General features: G+C 36.4%; 1 protein-coding gene across 1 annotated transcript in view; it reads left to right on the forward strand.

The window, feature by feature from the left end:
* The window catches only part of LOC106626003 (serine-rich adhesin for platelets-like), a 168,750-nt gene that overhangs the window by 107,178 nt on the left and 40,186 nt on the right, over positions 1-21,386 (forward strand). The window contains 2 exon segments of the mRNA XM_070111967.1: positions 9,907-9,993; positions 12,830-12,950. Coding sequence (XP_069968068.1) covers positions 9,907-9,993; positions 12,830-12,950 — 208 coding nt within the window.

Here is a 21,386-nt window from a genome sequence, read left to right on the forward strand (position 1 = left end):
TATTTTGTTGCAGAGTTGGCGTATCGAAATAAATTAATTTGTTGGATGGCAACAAAAGTAGATTTCGATTTTGAATTAACTAAAATTAAGACGCAAGCCATTAAATTCATATTATCCGTATGTTGGACCAAGGATATCGCAAGAATATTTTCATAACATTACAGTAAGGTTAAGCTTCTCCGTATGCAATTTAACTTTACTTAACTTTGCGAATATTTTACAGAATAATGGAAATTTCAACGAAATATTGGCAGCGCTCGAAAACAGTTAAAAACTACGATAAATCTATATATTCAGTATATAATGTGTATAATATTTTAAAGTGAAAGCACATTTTAATCATGAAGGCATACTTTTAGATGCTGCATATTCTTCTTTCGTTCATTAGATGTTCAGCACTTGTCAATTGGTTAATTAATTGAATTGAAGTCTTTCCTCTTATGACAGTTAAAGATGTCAATATTCTCTGAGCTCACTAAACTCACGCATGAGAATATAGAAAGAAAATTTATATATTATAGTGTTAGTATATTAGATATTGGTCAATATCAATTGGCCTAAATGTAGACTACACTCCACGTACTTCTTTCGGTAAACAAATCCTAAGTACCACCATACATTTTTATATTTCTCCAAAAAATATTTTCTGTACACACAATATTGTATAAGCAAAATTTTCGCAACATGGCAACTCTGTAATCACACCACTATGCCCGAAATGATTAAGTGCAGACGATTGGGTTGCCTTGGTAAGTTTGCGTTGTTTAACAAATTTTCCGCTGATATCGAATGTTAGTGGTTCTCTTTTCTTTGCATTACAACAACAATGCAGGCATTTATATTTTGCTTACACATACAACAACAGCGTTTATTCAGACACTGAACACCGCCGGCAACTTGTGGAAGGTGGCGCTTTCATTTAGCATATTTATTTTGTCGCAATGCGGCAACAACACACGATTATCAATATTACTATTATCATTTGCCAAACACTATGATTATTATTGTTATTATCCTCGCTGCTGTTATGAGCGCAACTTCTCGCTGTGGCGCTGGGAATATGCAATTGTTTGCTTGTATATATATACATGTGTGTGTAGTCTAAGTACTTCGCGAAATACAAACGATCGGTATCAAACGTAAGTTTACGTATGTATGTTTTTGTGTGTGTAAGCTGACTGCTTTAAATTTTATATTTACTTACCATGCAGCAGTTTCAGCACAAACGCCAAAAGCTTTTAACAACTTTAATTTTCCAATATTCAATTAAATGCCCAAAGCGAACAAATTAATTCGCTGCGCTTGCTTGTAAGCGCAAATACACATTTAAAAAGGTACATACATACATATATTTGGTTTTTTTGATTTGAATGCAATTGCTGCACTTGTTGCAGCTACCGTTGTGTGTGTCCATGATTCTAACAGTACGCCTTAACCACGGGTCGCTTAGACCAAATTTTTACATTTTACAAGAGTTAAGTGGCAAGGCGTTGCTGCTGCGTTCGTTGCGATCAACTGTAAATCTAAGATACACACACATACGGGTACATATAAGCATACATATCTTAATAGCATATTTATGTACCCAGACCACTTATTTGTTTGCTTAAATTTTGCCATGTTTACTTTATTAAATGGCTTTGTTGCATGCTGTGTCGCGCACGATCTGTTTAGACAGGTGCAACATTTTATTTTTAATTTGCGCCGCTTGTCTAATGATTTGTTTAATCGACTTTCGGCGAAATTGAAAGGATTACGCTGTTTAAGACGGCGTTAGTATTAGACGGTTTTGTCTAGACAAAGATGTCAAGTAAATGTTGCCTTTGTTTTTATAATTCGTGTTAATCTCAATCCAAAACAGTATTATTTTTAATTTAAGTTGGCAATTTTTATATTCATTTATTATAACTTTAAGATTTAATTCTCAAATCTTTCAGACCTTTGTCATATCCAATAGTTGGTTTTGTTAGAGGAGCGAAATTAGATATTAAAAGAGGAGGGTTGGACCCAAGTGCCATATCTACTGAAAAGCATTACTGATTTAATTATGTTAGATGAAATGGTTGTAAGAGGCAACCTAAGTGAAAATTTCTGTCATCTAATATCAGTTAGTCGTTTCGTGTCTGAAAAGTTGTCGATGCCTTCATTTGTCGCCCAACAAAAGTGGCAGGAGTAGTGGGAGCAAGATATTATAGCATAAGTTTTAATATTGGTAAAAATATACCCTTATCTTCTATAACTGTAGGATTTTCTCTCTCCTGTTATCAAAACACTTAGTTTAAGCCAATTGAATCAAAGAGGCTCAGTAAACTCCCTGGTCAAGGTTGTAATGTGTTCTTCCACCAAATTTATTTGCCCGATAACCTGAATCTTTCTTCTGGCGGGGCACTTCACAAGTATGTGCTCTGGTGTCTCTGCGCTTTGATCACAGAGGCGGCACAGATCCGTGAAGCAGTACCCTAATCTGTGCAGATGACACCACAGCGCGCAGTGGCCTGTATAAAACCCCAGCCTTAATTTGTTTCTGAAAAGACCGATTAGTTTCTTGAACATTTTTGTATCGAACTCACCCAGAAACAGCATCGACTATCGAAGCCCAACCATGTGTTAATTTTCTAGTAGCCCTTTCTTCTTACCGTAGCTCCTCCCTTAAAATATTCCGTTCCTACCGGACTGGTTGCCGCAGCTTCTTGATTGATACCTCTAAGCCCAGGGATCCATGCTGTAAGATATTATTTTCAGTGGCAGCCCTGTTATGCATTCTTATGCACTCCAGGACCATTATTATTTTGATTTCAACGGACGATATTGCCTGAAGTACGTTTCTAGATATTTACAGATTATGTATAAGTACTACAGTTTGTCCTTGATTAGACTAGAAAATATAGAATCTTTTATGATTTACTCTAGCTTTAAATCTAGCTCTTATCTTTCAACTTTTGCATATATTTTAGACTAAATAAAGTATCCTCCAAGGCGACGTTATTTCAAAATTTTTAAAGATACGTAGCTAAAATCTTCTCAGAGAAGCTTTAAATATGTGTTTGAAAGACCACATTTTAAGGGGTTGTATGCACTTCCGAATTTCAAAAAATCTATTTTCGTTTATATCGAATGAAAATAGTTTCGGAGATATGAGCCAAAGTTAGAAGCGTTTTTCTCGAAGCGCTGTTTTCAGAGTCGGTGGGGAAAAAATTAACCGAAACGACTGGATCGATAGACTTGAAACTGTAAAACGAACTTCTTGGATGTATTTGTCAGATTTCAAACAAAAGTTCACAAAATACGTTTTTTTCTTTGTTGTTAGTGAATATAACCCTTTAGTACAAGCACACAAAATATATATATTTTTCATAACCTAACTTCCTTATTTAATTTACCAACTTACTTACGACAAATTTTGATTAAAACTTTTGTGGCAAGTGTAAACTGAATTATACTGTCCAGGAGCAAAGAGACAATTTCAGCAGCATTATGATCATCATACTCTAGAATTTAGTTTTCAATCCAAAAATTCACAAAAGCGAAACCACAACAACAAGTTTCTCAACAAAAGCGAAACTTAAACGATGTGGCGACTTACAACGGAAACCGATACGCCTGCGCATACCGAAGTCACCACTAATTTCGCCCACACGCGGAATTCATTTCGCTTTTCAAACGCACACATACACTCACAGACTTCAATAAAGTGGTTTACAATTATAAAGCTATGCCACAACTACTGGCAAAAAAGTTGTTTTGGCTATCATTAAAAAATGTAAGACACGCAGCAAACCGCAAAACCGCCAAACGGCAGTGGCCATTATGCGACAGCTGCCTGGTTGGCTGACTGACTGGCCGCAAACGATGGCCGTTACACTTGCGCGCGCCAAGGCAAGACAAGTTGATCAAAAGCCGAGGCAAACAACAATGTAAGTGCGCGCAACCTATGAACGACCAGAATGACGAGGGACACATTGGAAAAAATATTGGAAATATCGATGCTTGAAGTGGAGTGACAGTCGCTGATGTTAATTGTGCCCATGGTGGTGACGTAGGAGTAAAGTTTTATGCTAAATACACGGCAAATACTTCAAAATTGTAAAAATAGTAATCAAAAGGAAATAGGAAAGAAGGTTTTGTTTCATTTTTCATTCTGACCTACTGAGCCGGGCGCATGTGTGGCTGCGCATACCCTTATGAGTGAACTAGATGTACAAAAGTGGTGTGCATACACTTTGCAACAAAAGTTTGCATACTGCAGGTTGTAAAGGATAAAAGGTTAGGGTGAACAGAATTATTCCTTAGAGTTTCTCTAATATATCGACTTTCGCATTCGAGTAACGTTGAGCTAAAATTTCTGGCGTCACATCTAAAAATTTAAAAAATAAATAGTTTTCCAAAACCGACCGTAAAAAATTTCAAGTTTTTCCGCAAATTTGTGATAAGAAGAGATTATTACACAAATCTAACTTTTAAATTTTAGTAATTTTCTTAAGCGTAGTTAAGTTGAGAAACTAAAGTACCATAGGTCATATCTAGGGAAACATTTATTAACGACAAATTTATTCAATTCGTTCCGATAATAACAATTTTACCTTTTACTATGTAAATTGCAACTAAGGGTTAAAAACGCATAAATAGAACTAAAACACTAGGAAAGGTTAAAAAAGGCTTCCTAATACGCACACTTTACTCGTACAAACATATACCTACCTGATCCAATTTTACAATCGGTTTAATAAAAATGTTTATTATCGCTTTCAAAATAGGCTTCTTTTAGCCAATCTAGCACGTCAACGCTTAATCCAATTTTCCATAGACTTGTTGTAAGCTTTGGCTGGGATGGCCTTCAGTGCCTTCAGCGACTTTTGGTTTTTTCGGTTTAGCGCCAACCCTAGATTGTTGGACAGTTTTGACGTCGTAATCATAAGCCCAATTTTCGTCACCAGTAAATAAGCGGTTGATGAATGTAAGAACCCCAGTTATGTTGTCAAACATCTCTTTCACGATCTACCCGTCGTCGTTTTTGCAAAAGATTCAGGTATTTTATTACGAGTTTAGTATTGAAACGCTTCATACCGAGATTTCCAAGCACTGTTTCCTTAAATTTTTCGATGTCATCGTCGTTAACAAAGATAAATGGACGACTCTTTTTGTTAATTCTACCTCACCTAATCCCAAAAAGTCCTGTCTACCTCTCTTATCACTAGTGACCCTAAATTATTGAAGACGTTCCATTCCGAAAAGGATTTACTTCTCAAGTTTTTACGAAATAATATTGATCCCTAGAAGTTTAGTACGAAAAATTGTATAAATTTCCCAGCAACAAATGTCTTCTCTTCCTAAAAAAAGCTCTAACTGTTAAGTAGCTATTTGAACATGCCTACAGCACAAACATATGTGCCAAGCTACTCGATCAGCCGACGACATTTGGCAAATGAGGTTTCGCGCCTGCATTGAAATTCGATTTGGCTTTGATGGTGAAGTGCAAACCTAATACGACAACACCAGCACTGCAACAAACACAAGAGCCACTGGCATATCGGCAAATGAATTGCTGACGTGCGCACATTCAAGTGTGGGAGCTGGCAAAAGCTGTACATACCGGATGGAAGGCCGCTGCCAACCTCAGGCTTGCCGCAGCGGGCTTCACACCGCGGGGGCACTTTATGGCAAGGATTAAATTGCATACCAGCGAAAATAAAACGGTAAGAAGTTGCATGCATTACAGTTATGTGTATTGTTGCAGGTGCGCGGTGTGATTGCGTTGGTTGCACGCTCACAGTTTTTAATTACTCCATCTCGTTTGGTGGCAGCAATCGGAAACGATCGATTGCTGTGCCACACAAAGTAAAAAGCGTGCAATTAAATGCATATATGTGTGTGTGTACATATTCTCATATAAAATGTTTATTGCTTTCATGCCACATACATATTTGCTCCAAATACCAGAAAGATAAACACTAGCGCACATAAGCAAACGTGCAAACGCCCGCTAAAACATGCACACATTCACACACAACTTTCAATATGCACACGTATGTAATGTTGCATTAATTCAAAAATGTAACGCAAGTATTTTGAAAATAATTCCAACCAGTTCGAATATTGTGCAGTCTGCCCACTGAAATTATCTCTGAAAATTCACCTATTAGTGTGTATGTAGGTGCCACACTCGATTTCAGCGAAGTGTCATGCATTGTGGCAGGGCACATTTGTTGCATGTCGCCATAATGTTGTTGCAGGTGGTGCTCCATTTGCATATGTACATGTGTGCGTGTGTGTCGCGAGTGTGTTAAATGAATTAATGCACCTTGACACCTACACATGCCACAGTTGAGTATGTGGTCACAGCGCTGGCAAAAATTCAGTAATTATTCAAACTAAAAAATATGTGGCAATGCAGAAATTATTGTGCAAAGCACACAATTAAATTGCAATCATTTATCTGACAAAAGTCAATAGGTAAAATAAAACGTGAAGTTATTTCGAGCTTTAGCTGAAGCTCGATAACGGCAATAACAAAAATTAATGCTGAGGATATTATTTTGAAAAAACCAAACCTGTGCTTACATAGAACCTTTAAGCATGGGAAGTAAAAAAAATGTACTCAAAGCATTGACCATTGCTATTACACATTTTGGTCACCTCTCGGGCAATTTGCCAAGAGAAATGTTCGTCTTTTGAAGCAAACCAGTCAGACATCCATTTTCGACTTCTCCGTTAGAATTGAAGTGCTGCTCAGCCAATGCGTGTCCCATCGATGAAAACAAATAGTAATCGGAAGGGGCCAAGTCTGGGGAATATGGCGGGTGGAGTAGCAGCTCCCAACCAAGTACTTTCATTGTATCCTGAATCTATTTTGCTTTGTATGCAGGTGCATTGTCGTGTAACAAAATTACTTTGCCGTGTCATCTGGCTCATTCTAGTCGTTTTTCGATCAATGCATGGTTTATATTGATCGTTTGTTGTCTGTAGCGATAAGTATTAATAGCTTTGCCAGGTTTTAGAAGTTCATAATATGACACACCCTTATGATCCCACTAACACAGAGCATTGCCTTATTACCGAATCGATCTGTTTTTGCAGTCAATGTTGACGGATTAAGCCATGATGTTCTCCGTTTAGCATTTTTAAAATAAATCCATTTTTCATCGCCAGTGACAATTCGATGCAAAACTGACTTACTTTCGTGTCTTTGAAGCAAAATTTCACAATTATTTTTTCGGTTTTGTTGAAATCATTTGCCACCCATTTTTCACACTTTGGATCTATCCCATAGCTTTCAAATGGTCTGAAATTATTTGTTGAGCAACATTTAACATGCTTGCCATTCGCTTTTGACTCAAAATGTCATCTTCATCCAATATTGCTTGCAATTCGGCGTCTTTAAACTTTTTCAATTGTCTTCCACGTTCTTCATTTCTAACTTCAAATTCATTATCTCTGAACTGTTGAAACTATCTTTTGCATGTTGCTTTTGATATATTTGACAGATGTCATGGCAAACCAAACTGAAAAAATTATGTCTCGTTCATAACAAATCTTCCCTACCAACACATTTGCATATAAACGCTCACTTAATACCGGTACGCCTTCGTATTACAAATTTACATTATTCTTGTCATCGAAAATTCCTTATTTTTTCGATTATTTATATTTTTTCACTTCTTCAAATATAGGTACTTTGTAGTTTCAAAGATAAATTGGTATATCTATATCAAGCTCTTATACCAGTTTTATGCAACTAATAAATTCAAAAACGAAGACTCAATTACCTTCAAAAATTAAACTAAAGTATTGTACCAACCGTTACAGGCCTACTTTTATTGTCAAAATGTGGCCAGAACAAACGAGAGTTAATTCGTTCAACGACTATCAACTCAGCAGACAAAAAAATTTTAAGGGATATTTGCTGAATCAAACCCCCACTCTTTTAATACGATTAGAACTCTTTTCACTGACTACTTTCAACTTGGGGTCCTAAAAAAAGGCGATTTTTTAATCAAAAAAAAATTACTGTATTACTGTGTGTTTTTTTCTACATATTATAGATTAATATTAGTTCACATAGTAAAAGTGTTAAAAAGAAAACATTAATTAATTATATATCTCCGACGGCACTTAAACAGCAGGTTATCCACTGTTGTAGCTATTTTCCGTAACAAAACCTAAAATAGGTTCTCTCTGAAAATATTGTTCGTACAATGATCTACAGCCAGAAAAAACTAAAAGTGGACAAAATTGTGGTGGGTCATTGAGTGGAGAACTATCTAGAGAACATGCGGGATTTGATATTATTCGAATCATTTGTCTTCGAGTGAAGTCAAACAAATAAAAACTATTTAGGATATCGATTTCAAATATTAGTATGTGACATTTTAAGGAATATCTTATCGTAATATGAAAAACAAAAATTTTTCTTTTTACACTAGTAGACTAGGATTTTTAGAATATCGAATTTTTCAGGTCAGTAGCTTTAGCATGCAAAACTTCACAAGCCTTCTTCTCGAAACTATATTTTTTAAATTAAAATAGTTCTGAAGATAACGTTTGTACTTTATTAGCGGATATTTTTTCCATTAAGATTCAATTTTTTGTTTTGTTTAAGACACCACGAATTCCTAGGCCCTTAAGTAAAGTAAATACTAAAACAATAAGCTTCGTTCTTACTGAAGAGTAGCGATATATAAAGTATAATATTATACGGTTATATATCAGTTATATTAAAGCACAGCTGTTGTTGGAGCAAATCTAGCCAAATTGTTGAATTTACTGAGATATATGTACGTGCATTTCAAAATATTAAATATTTTCAGAATTAAATTTTTAATCAAATAACTTAAATATGTGCTGATAGGGAGCGAATATGTACAAATGGACTTGTAATGCCATTTTGTTAGGATAAGAAGTTCGTGGCTTAAGTCTTTCGATTATTATTATTTTCACTACAAAACTGGCGAAGCAGAACGATCTATTTGCGGTTACTATATTAATAAAGTTATCAAACTAAAGTTCCAAGATAAATAACATATGTACCTACGAAATAATTAAAAAATTCTTGCTTTTTGTCTTCAATGAGGTCGAGGATTCGAAGTTCGAAAAGGATTATAAATTATAGTTTGCAAAACTTAACTTTATGTTTTAAAAATGATTTCGGGCGAGCCATTGGGGCCGTATGTTAGGTAAGAGCTTAGGCTCTTCCAAGCAGTCAATCATCTAAAGCTTATCTGCATAGACTAGCGACTTCCCATAGCACCACAAAACATAGTCCAGCGATGTTAAATCGCACGATCTTGGAGGCCACACCACGCCTCTCACGCGCGCCCATGATGCGAGCTAATGCTCTTACCAAAAGCTTCCTTCAATAAATTTCGTTGGCTGTATGGCATGTGGCGCCATCTTGTTGGAACCAAAGGTCGTCCACATCAATATACTCAAATTCAGGCACAAAAAAAATTACTAACCATGGCCCTTTAGCGTTCCCAATTGACTCTAACATTATGGCCGGCTTCACTTTTGAAGGAATATGGACCAATGATTTTAAAAAAACAGCAGCCTTTAATGTACCAAAAATACAGACATAAACGCATCTCAAAGATTGTGGCCCGTTTTTAACAATTTTACAAACCTTTCATAGTCCATTTTGCTTTGAAATTTATATTATAGCCTATCGCAATATTAAAATATATATATAACCATGAAGCATTCCAAATTTATTGACAAATTTCTAACCAAAAATTCAAATTTTATTGACGAGGTTAAAAGCCTAGCTTAATTATTGAGTTCTATTCATCTAAAATCAAACAAAAAAATTTTTAAAAACATTTATTTAAAATACACACGCACATTTTTAACCAACACCATTATACTGCCATATAAACAATAATAAGCCGTACAATTTGTCTATCTCCATTGCAGATCAATTTGAGTGTGAAATCGTGCCTCCTGCCTCAATTGGCGAAATCCCCGAGAAACTATTAACCACATCGGGTATTTATCTGCCAGGTAAGTTTCAATCAACACAATATCCGCTCCAATAAATTCGAGCATTTTATTTACCTGCTTTGCATTTAGCAACAAGCCTTTCCGTTCGCTCTGACTATTTTGCATATTTCTCATTAACACTCGACCCGCACTCGCTCATGAATATTGGATTTTTAAACATTCTAAATTGGACTTTCGCTATAAACTTCCCGCTACTATCGTTCCACTAAACTATTAAACCAAATTTGTTATCAATTTGTTTGCCTTTTACGTGCGCGCCGGCGCACACGCTTACACCCGCTGCGCCACACAAGCGCAAATTGATTTGCATTTCATTTGAACACACCCAACTACCAGCTACGCATACGCTAGATTGTTTATGCTTGCCACAACATGTTAATCGCCGCAGTAGTTGCCGCAGTGGCCGCTGTTGTTGATAGTGATCATGTGATGATCACCAGATCACATCACGTCATCTGCCAAGGCAGCGCAGTACTGTCATAACACAAATTCATGAATTTATATGCGGTGGAAGTGAAATTCTTAAACACCTCGGCGCGATGGACTGCCATTTCATTTTCAGTAGTGTCGTTCAATTTTACGTGCAACACTTTGCCAAATGACTTTGAATGCCGCCACCATTAGCGTCAACAATAAAGTCGTTGAAGACACTCACTGCTTTTAATCCAACTTTTTCTAAAGCAATTAAGCCCACAGATATATATGTGTGTGTGTTTACAGTAGGCGCTGCTGCCTCATCTACACATTTTAACACATTAACATTTAATTGACCACCCAATGCGCAAGAAATTGCCTGATCGCAAAGTGGCATGGCTTACAGGTGCCAGGTGCACCGCTTTATGAGTGTGTGTATATACATAACTTGGGCATTTAGAGTAGTAATCATAAGATTGTTGTTGCTGCTGCTGTTATTAGCACACCCATATGAGTTGTTGTGCGGTTGTTTGTCTAGTTGGCGGCTTGCGGTTATTTGGCTGGGTGGTTGATTGTCGAGCCGCCCGTCTGAGTGAACGGCGTGGTAGCATGCTGTCTGGCCGCAATAATTGTGTCAAGTTCATTTGCAGCGTAAATGAAATAAATTTAATTGACATGCAAATTACTTGATGGTCGCAGTTTTGTGTTTTCCCTCAGAGAATTTATTCACATCTCCATTGGTCGACTCGTATTTGAAACTTTTCACTTTTAATAACAAGTGTACTCATCTCTGAGTCTATGCAGTCTGGCGTGACCATTTTAAAGCACAATCAGTGTATAATATTGTTTCATAAAATATGAGCAAAGTGGGAGAAAATGTTTATAAAACTGGATAACGAATAGTAATTTGAAAAATTGTTTAAAAATCAGTTTGTATTTGTAATTAAATTTTGTTGTAACTGGCAATACTTTTGCGAAATCATAAACTGCTACTCTTGCTGTCCGCTCTTTTGCACCGAGCGCGATGTTCTTTTATTATGAAAATTGAAGTTAGCAGAGATAAGGATAACCACCATCAAACCAGGAAAATCTGAAGTATATACCTACATCAGTAGACATTAATTCCACAGTTAGAAGCACCATTTTAGAGTGACACAACCACACAAGTTCAGTACTCTAACGCTTTCGGATAACTGAATATTAAATTTAACTCAAAATCATAGATTGAAAGCAGTGCAACCAAAGTGTTTCGAACTTGCAAGACAACTTGTAACCGAACTTAGGCTAAACATGCGACCATGGAAGATAGGTATGTCGAAAAGCAGAAAGGGAAGGAATTCGGTTCAAAACAGAAAGCCGACTACTCGGTCAGTTGCATTCCAAGCTACCAGGGATGGTGTTCAAGCGTCAATCTCAAAGATATTGTCTTGTTATGATGGAAAATATGCGAAGCCATATTCACATTCAGTGGATAGTGTACGAGTGAAAGCTAAAGTACGACCTGAGGTTGCTTATCAATCCCTTTCTTCTTCCAATCCTGACTTACTTTTGACAATCAATATTGCAATATGTTTAGTACAATACAATAGACCAAAACCCTTATCGTCATCTTCTTCCGACTTCGACTCCTTATTTTTGGCTTCTTTCATCTTTATTACAGAATATTTCTTCTGAAAAACCTATTGAGAAACGGCAAGCCTCTTCTATAGCCCATAACCAAGATAGAGTGGAATTTCGGATCTATTAGAAATACAAACATAGAATTAAGCTACCGATCTTTTCTCGTGCTGCCGGGCAAGTTAACTGCAAAGAGGCACGTTAGAAAGACAGTAAACATACATATTCTATATCACAACCTGATTAACTTGGCTCTAGATAATGATTTTAGTACAACTTGGTACTCGACATAGTTTCTCATAGTAAAAACTTGCGCTACAAATATCTACATTTTGAGAAGCGATATTAAAACTTCTGATTATTCATGGAATATTTTATTCATATTGGCTTAGTGGAGAATTTATAGTTTAGTTGCGAATATAATTCCCGGTCCATAATATATTTGAAGTGATCAAAATCAAAGGAAAAATGGTCCAATTTAAGGCTTCGGGGCTTTTTATTGAACACAAATATATGACAAACCTCACCGAGGTTATAGTTGTTGTTATTGTTATTCTTAAGGACTAACATAGTCTCGAAATAAAAAAATATAATAAGAGTCCCATCTTGCCTGGATGAAATCTTCATCCATTTTTGTTACATAGATCCGACTATCGATGAAGTAAACCAACCCGTTTATAGTCAATCATCTGCGATTTACTTTACTGAAGCTCCATTTAATTTTATCTCGACAAATTTCATGCAATATTACTATTATTTAATGAATGTTTTTTACTTCTAAATTCATTTTATTATCTCTCTTTAGGCACCACCGATTTAAACGGCCATCCGATTGTCTCTGTCGATGCGGAATGCGTTTTGGCAGCCGGTCTAAACTGCTACGAAATTGCAACGGTGCTACTCTACTACAGTACGATACCTGAGAGGTGAGTAAATAACAACGCACACATACAATGCTAAATGTTTGTCATTACCAAGAGTTATTTGAAAGCAAAGAGACACCACTACGCAGGGGTAAGAAAATCGATGCCAGGAAAATCGATTGCAATTAATGTGAAGCAAAATGTCAGTAAATGGAAAGTAAATTTTGTGCAAATCCGTAGGCATTACAACACAAACATAAAAATATTAATATTCGGAAAATTGAGGAAAAACTTTTGCAAAGGTGCAATAAGACTGTTGGAGTGATGTGTTAGCTGACAAAACCTGAGCATGCGCACGCAAAATGCATGTTCGCAGCTGCGTGGCGCCAATAATTTTGTCGAACAACAATAAGAAAACTTAAAACGAGTAGCAACAATACTTGAATCGAAAATGGGAAAATAATTAAAGAAATTATTGGCAAAACTCTTAGCACTACATAAAGTGCAAAATTATTGGCTACCGCAGTTTGCAATTACAATTTCGACGAAATGCACGACAAGGAAGTCAAACGAACGCATTTTACTAACCATGTTGCATGCCACAAACTATGCTTTTTATAACGCTAGGTTAGGTCTAAATAGGCACAGATGCATGTATATATGTGTGTGTATGTGTGCGCACTTATTGCGAAATTTGTGCGCCTTTGGGAAAAATTCAAATCAAATGAAATCAACACGCGTTCAAGCGCAGATCGCTGATTGGATACGCACGCCGCATTGCAAGCTGCCGCCACAAAGTTCACAACAACAAAGTAGACACACACACATACGCGCGCACAAGTGAGGCTAGTTAGGTTGCTGCAGCTTTCTTTCCGCTTATCAGCAACGCCGCATCGTGCTGTAGCGTTCCCTTGGCCGTTGCCGCCAGCGCATTTGTGTCCAGCCACCCGGCCATGCGACCGCATTCAGCAATTCGGATCGTTTGCGCACTTTGACTGTTTGTAATTTCACACTCACGTCTGTGTATTTAGTATTGCCGCGAAATTTACAATACCGTGCAATATTTTCCGATTTCAATTGCTTTGTTTGTTCGCCTGCCGTACGTAAGCTCCAAAGCTTGTGGCATGCAGCATGTGGCAAGTATGCATGTTGTTTATTTTATGTGTGCGGCAAAGTTAATTTTATGACTGCATTTTTTGACGTCAACAACAACGTCTCTCTATTGACAACGTTCGCTGTGCTGCTAAGCTGCCGCGCTGCTTGCTACGCTGATGGTCACACGCAACGTTCACGCACAGTTGTTTAAATATTGACGCACATGCGCAGGCCCAAATTTGCATTTCCAATAGACGCCTATTGGCGTGCCAACAACATGTACTCCTATGCAACATATATGTTTGTATGTGTCTTCTATGTTAGTGGGAGGGGCTGCGGTACTTCGTGCGGTGGTTATTGTAGCTATTGGCCGACAGTTATTTGAGAGGACTTCTTAATGTCAAGCGTTTATTTACTCAGACTACTACTGCCGGACATAGACTTGGTGTAGCGAAATTCATGACATACCCGAAGAATTGATACAGTGAGCGGTTTTGAGAGAAAAAGAATTAAATTGTAGGTATGTATATATTTACTGTCAATGTGTCATTATATGAAACTCAAAATCATCGGTCTGATTCTCAAGTAGTTTTAGATCCAAATAATTGTCAGTAAGTGACTCATATTTTTTGAGTCTTATCATCAGAGAGAGCTGATGCAATCTTTCTAAACTTTAGCCTACTCTATAAATTTTCGCTATATTTCATAATATTTGATTCTACAACATAACGTAACACAGCGTAACATAGCATAATAATGAATAACATAGCATAACATAACATAGCATTACATAACACAACACGACATGACATAACATAGCATAGCATGACATTTCACAATATAACATAGCTTAACATAACATAACTTTACATAACATAACATAACATACCTTAACATAACAGTACATAACACAACACGAAATGACATAACATAACATATTATTGCACAACAAACCATAACATTACATAACATAGTATAGTATTACATTTCACAATATAACCTCGCTAAACATAACATATCACAGCACATCACAACATAATACAATACAAAATTAACCATAATGAGGCCCAAGAGAAAGCACTCCAATATCTAAGCGTGCATTACATAACATAAAAATATCAATTTATAATATTATGCAACAAAAGGCCATAAATCGCAGGACAATATAGGTTATGTTAATAGCTTAAACTAAATAAACCACTATATATTGGAGGAATATGTTGAAACCCTCACAAATCTGCTTAGATAACTAGATTAGGTTAAAAGGCCGATACTGTTGCAATTCCCAACAGAGATCTCACTTGAACAGCCTAGAACGCTGGGCCATTATGGCACCTCAAACTCCCAAACTATGATCATATGGCTGCGCTGGCTCAGAAATACAATGTTCTTAACAGTTAGAAATGTTGTCGAAACCCTCAAAAATTGTACCGCAATGCACCACTGTGCCACAAACTACTAACAAGATACTACTTGATGTGCCCATTTCCCACTTTGTATACAGCAATATTTGTAGACCCCCACCTTACCTCTCAAGCCTACTCACAAACGACTACTTGTTGTCACTTTAAGTTTTAAATGTTGACAAGAAGTTGCCAATTATTATTTGCATTTGGTTGCAACGACATGAGGCCGCAGTTGTTGAAGATGCTAATAGAAGCATTCGATGTCAAACAGAGATGATTGAGTGGAGGCAACTGTGCGAGTGTCAAGACAAATATAACGGTACACAAGTGTCTAACGCTAACTAATTGCAACTGACTTATGTTGCACATTAGTATTTCACGCAGCGCACAGAATACACACAAACACACACATGCACACATACATATACACATCTAACTGCAAATATTCTTGGAAACCATTGAATAAGTTTCTACAAAACGCTTTTCGCTGACCCGCACAAGCCGCGGTCAATAAATCACATGCTCACAAGCAATCCCCAAAAATATTTTCACTCCAAAGGAGCAACAAAATAAACCGACTTAAAAACGTTTCAAGTAATAAAAATTCAATTTGCCGTGAGAAAATCTTGAAAATGTAGAACTATCCCCGGGACACACATGAATCGTCAGACGGCAGTGTGCCAGCCGGACAAGCAATTGGCAGCCGATCAGCGGCACCTACAAATATCGCATGCCCCCGCCCGCCTGCCTATCCACTCACCATGCTGTTAGCATGCCACACTGGCACAGTTTCAAGCCAAATGTGTGGCGGATGCAGGTCAGCGCGCTTTTTCCTAGACAGACGCTACAAGCACAGCTTCCTTTTTCTACTTCCCTTTGGCAACACTTCTCGGCAATCAATGTGGTTTGCATATAAAAGGTGACTTAAGATCCGCGAAAAGAGAGCACAGCAAAAAAGGAGCAGCAACTACGATCGTCATCATTCATGGCCCGCACTGCCCTATGCCACAGATATGTGCGCTCGCAGCATACCTGCATAAAACCATAAAATTAACGTGTCACGAAACTGTCAAAAAAAAAAGCATTCTTATTCAGTCTGAAGTCGGACAGTCAGACCAGCGGCGACGGCAGCAGCAGCGCTACAACGGACAACGTGTCCGCCTTGGCCTATTCGTTCTGTCCGCTCTGTCCGTGCTGGTGCTGCCTGCCTGACTGACTGTCCAACTGCATTTAAATTAAGTTTGAAAGAACAAAGTTAAAAGCCGCCAACACCAACCTACAGCCCCAACCCTCAACACCCCGCACCGCATACACAATACAGAATGGTTTGTAAGAGCGCAAGCCCAACGGCTGGCGAATATTACTGAATGACGTGCCAGACCTGACTTAGAATGCGCCATGCCATTTCTGATCTGCTTCAACCGAGGCGATTACATATATATGTATATTCAATATATATATATGCTAACTTAAGCATACAGACAGCGGGTGAAGTGTGCATAAAGTCCCTATAATTTTGATAACTGATGGTTGATCCTGTCGTTCAAATTAAAATGGCCCGAAGTGAAATTTGTACGAATGTTGTAGCAACAATAGTGCAGCGTTGAAAATTCTTTGGAATGAAGGCAAAAAAAGTTCTGTGGCATAACAGCTCTCTTCGTCGTCTAGTTCTAACTCCTCCCCTTATACAATATTTTAAAAATTTACATAAATTAATATTAGAGGAATATTTAAAATAAATTTTTACTAAAGATCATGTATTTGTTTAACGAACTATTAATTTATTCTGATCTATTTTGACTCCTTGTTTTATCTTTATTTGATAAAATTAACAAATCATTCTCTTTAGAAAAATCCTAAGGTTCGTAAACTTAAACTCAGATTGTTTAAGTTAGTGCCAAATACACCAGGAGTCATCAAATAATCTCTTTAATACATATATAAATATTTCTAAAGTATTGAAGATCTTCTAGAGTCCCATTGACTAAATGAGAATTTAAGAAAAATTAAAATGTGGCTGACTATTCCTGAAATGTTTGGAAAAGATTCAATGATTAAGACAATTCGGATTTAGAAGCTGGCAAATACATTTTCGCTGCATATCTGCCTTTCTCGAAAAACCAAAGTCAGGCGAGACGAATATACAATATATTGTATATACATAGTTGACGATTCTTAAAATAACAAAAAGAAAATTTAACACCAAAGCTATAATACCCTTCACAGGTGCATTTCATTTCATTAAAAGATCTTTATTTTAATTTTTATCAGTCAGTTTGTCCGAGTTTGTGTAGCAGCTATATTCTATAGTGGTTCGATATCGGCGGTTCCGTTAAATGCGTAGGTTTTTGGGGAAAGAAGGGAGGGTTCTAAATTTCAGAGTGATATCTTAAACACCGAGAAACTAGTCGACGGACAAACAGACGGACATGGCTAAATCAACTCAGCTGATCGTCTCGCTGATCATTTATAATTATAGAGTCTTCAGAGTTTAATTCTGGGCGTTACAAACTTCGCGGTTTTAGAAGTGAATTTTTCTAACCTCAAATAAAGATGTTTTGTTGAAGTATGAAGTAATTATTCTTTGACTATAAACATATATCTTTAAATATTTAAGCTGATTTCACCGATAAATTGGCCCCAAGAAACTAGCTTTAATACAAACATCAAAAAACAACGAAAATTTTAGATTTTTATTTTTATAAAAAAATATATACGAATTCTTCATGCAGCGCACTAAATATTTTAATATAACAAAAGTGGCGCGTTGATTGGCATTTGCTGAATAACGATATCATTATCCCCGACGTCATCTTTCAACATTATTGCCAACATAATCCCCCTATCATTGTCAACATCAACTTAGCCATTAGCCACGGTTGTAATGTAATTCAAGCGGCACAAGAATTCTCATGCTGCTAACACCACAGTCAAGTCCTTTATCAAGCGCTGGCAGGCAAGTTGCCGAAACCCAACGGGTCGCGCCGACAACACGGCTGAATGGTTTCTTAGTAGGAATTATGGCATATAGAATTTTAAAGTAAATTTGCATGCCATTTCCACAGAATATGTACCTGTAGGTGCCTATAAATAGGTGTATACATGTGTGCAAGCACATGTATTGCTCTCGAAAGCTGTGGCGGCGGCGTGACTATCGCGATTGTGCTAAATGCTTCAATAATTTCGCAAGTTACTGCAGATGAATACTCTTTATGGATATGGATGTACGTACGTTCACGTCTGTTAAGATATTAGTTTCTAGAATAACAGCCTAAGGCTACGATTCCTCGGATTTTGCTGCTCTTTAACTATTTTTAAACCTTTCAGCGGTGCATGAAGGGAAATTAAATTATCGCAGCTCACATCTTGACCTCATTTGCAAAGACGTCAATGTTGGTTAGTGGTTATCATACCTAAGCACATTATGTGGTACTAGGGTATTTTGAAAGTGTGCTTTTAACGGTAGTTTGTGCAAACATATAGGATGTATATAGAAATATTGTAGATAAAATCGTGAAGCATAATGAACGAATTTTGGTGCTTAGTAACTGAAAATAGACTTAAGAAATCTTTGGTTTCAGTGCCATTATTCACGCCTGTACGTCCAAGCCACTCTTTTTTAGAACCCAATTCTTTAATAATTGTTGTCAGTTGTCTAGTAGTAGTCAAAAGATGACCTTAGAACCGATATGTGATGATAGTACATTTTTGTGGTGGTGTGATGTGGAATACCGTTTAATTATTTAGACCAATCCAGAAACCACTTAATCATAATTTCATGTCATAACGGAAGTTTTATAAGGCAAAAAATTCGATCTTTAAATGACTATAGACTCAAATTTAACAAAAATTATCCTGGTGAACAAACCAACTAATTTACACTTCACATCTTCCTTTTTTTTTTGTAAATCTAACTGTAAAAGAAAATAAATATCAGCACATAAACATCAGACATTTTATCATATATATATATACGTACATATATCTATATAGAAAAAAAAGAAAAAAAAGATAAGCTTGTTTCCTAATAGAAGAAAGCACAAAATACTCGAAAAAGTTTGATATAAAGTTCGCCGGGTCAGCTTGTTTAGAATTAAAATGTGCTTGGAGAAAACTTACCTAACTTTAAAGAATTTAGATGAATTACTTGACATAATTTGAAATAATATAAAATTTGGCTTTTGCTACTTTGGCTTATATTACAATATATATGGTCAGAGAACAGTGTTAGCAAATAACCGGTCTTCTACCATATAACGGTAATTTTCCAAAATTCAAACCAAAACCAGATATTTTATATAGCAAAAAATTTAGAATGAGAAATCGAAATAAAAATGCTCTTAAAGACACATAAAAATCCGCTTCATTAGAATTCAGCCGCACCTTACACACAAATTTAAATTTTACCCTTCTTTTACCCGGACAAAGATGGTTTTATTGCTCTGCAAAGATGTTGACATTGATTAAGTATTTAGATGTAGCGCTTTGACTTATTCTATGAGCCGAACGAATGTGCTAAAATGAAACCCTTTTAAGAGCCCTTCTATGCGCCGTTAAATAAAAATTAAGATAATAATAAAGCGCTTAAATTCTTGCAGCTTATAGTCTATCTAAACATCTAAACATGTATGCGCTTAAATCACAAGAAAATCACTAGTGTTATGCCAACAAAAACATATAAAAAAAATTTAAAAATCTATAAAATTATCTTCATTAAAAAGAACAAATTTGATAGCCTACGGCTTTTTATTCAGCAACATTTAGTTGGCCAGTCGACAGCACATAGCTCCACCCAAAGCTAATACCTTTTAATTGCCAATCAGTACACTTTCGTTGTCGGCGAGCAGCTGTTAACTGTTACAGAGGTGACGCCACAAGCGTAGTATCGCCAACATTGACGCCAACACCTTGGACGCAACAAGAATTTCACAAGCCAGCACTTGACTTGCGCACCAAACGTTAGACGTTAGAGTATGGCGTGAATGCGCAAGCGCTCAAGTCGCTTCATAGAAGATAGATAAAATATTTTAAAACTCTTTTGATCAGGCGTCTGGTTCCCTGCATTTTTATACTCCCTTAAAAACTAAGTAAGTGCAATTTTAAGACGCTTTGCTACATTAAATAGCAAAAGGCTTACGACTTCCTCATAACTGAGCGCTCTTTATGGTAGATGTATGGTAGGTAATATTTTAGAAACGGGAAGCTTTACGCAGCTGCTCCCACCATTAATTGCTGCAACAACTTTCAATTAAAAAAAAATTAAAACAAATAAAAAATTTTAGTATCGTCAAGTATCAATTATTAACAGTCACTCCGAGGTAGATATGTTCTATTTAATTCCATCTAAAGTTCTTTCTTTTTGCTTTTATTTTGTGCTCGTCTCCCACTGGTGAAAAGTGGTCTTAAAATGTCTGTGTCTTATTAAGCACAGCTCTGCCACTCTGTCTTTCATACTGATGATACTCCACACTGCGCTATAAAATGCTTAACGATCATTACGGTGTCTACATACAAATTTTAGGAATGATTACAATCTTTTTGGTGTGACTTTTCAGAATTATATTTTGTTCTTGCCTTTTCTTTTTTTTTGCCCCTTTGGTTTTCTTTCGGACTTTATGGTATGATTTCAGCGTTATCAAATTCGAGCAAATCTCTTAGCTGAATGGGCACTGATTGTAATTAAATGTTGAAAAAGTGTATTTTGATTTTGTTGAATTTTTTTCATGTTTTAATCAAAGTCAATATTAGCTTTCAGAAATTTTCTGTTAATTTGAAAATCACCCTTAAATGAGAGTGTGATTTAAAATAATATTATTAATAATAATTTATTATTTTAAATAAATTATTAAAGTTTTTTGACTTTTTACTCAGGTAATCTAATACAATACCTTTCAGAAATTTCATTTGTTGGCTAGAAAGCATACAACCTTGAACCTTCAGCTCCACAGTCTGCCCTTTGGTTTCAGCCCTTATTCAGCTAATGAAAATTATAGCTGAA

Source organism: Bactrocera oleae, chromosome 6 (assembly GCF_042242935.1).
Source record: "Bactrocera oleae isolate idBacOlea1 chromosome 6, idBacOlea1, whole genome shotgun sequence".
Classification (NCBI taxonomy): Eukaryota; Metazoa; Arthropoda; class Insecta; order Diptera; family Tephritidae; genus Bactrocera; species Bactrocera oleae.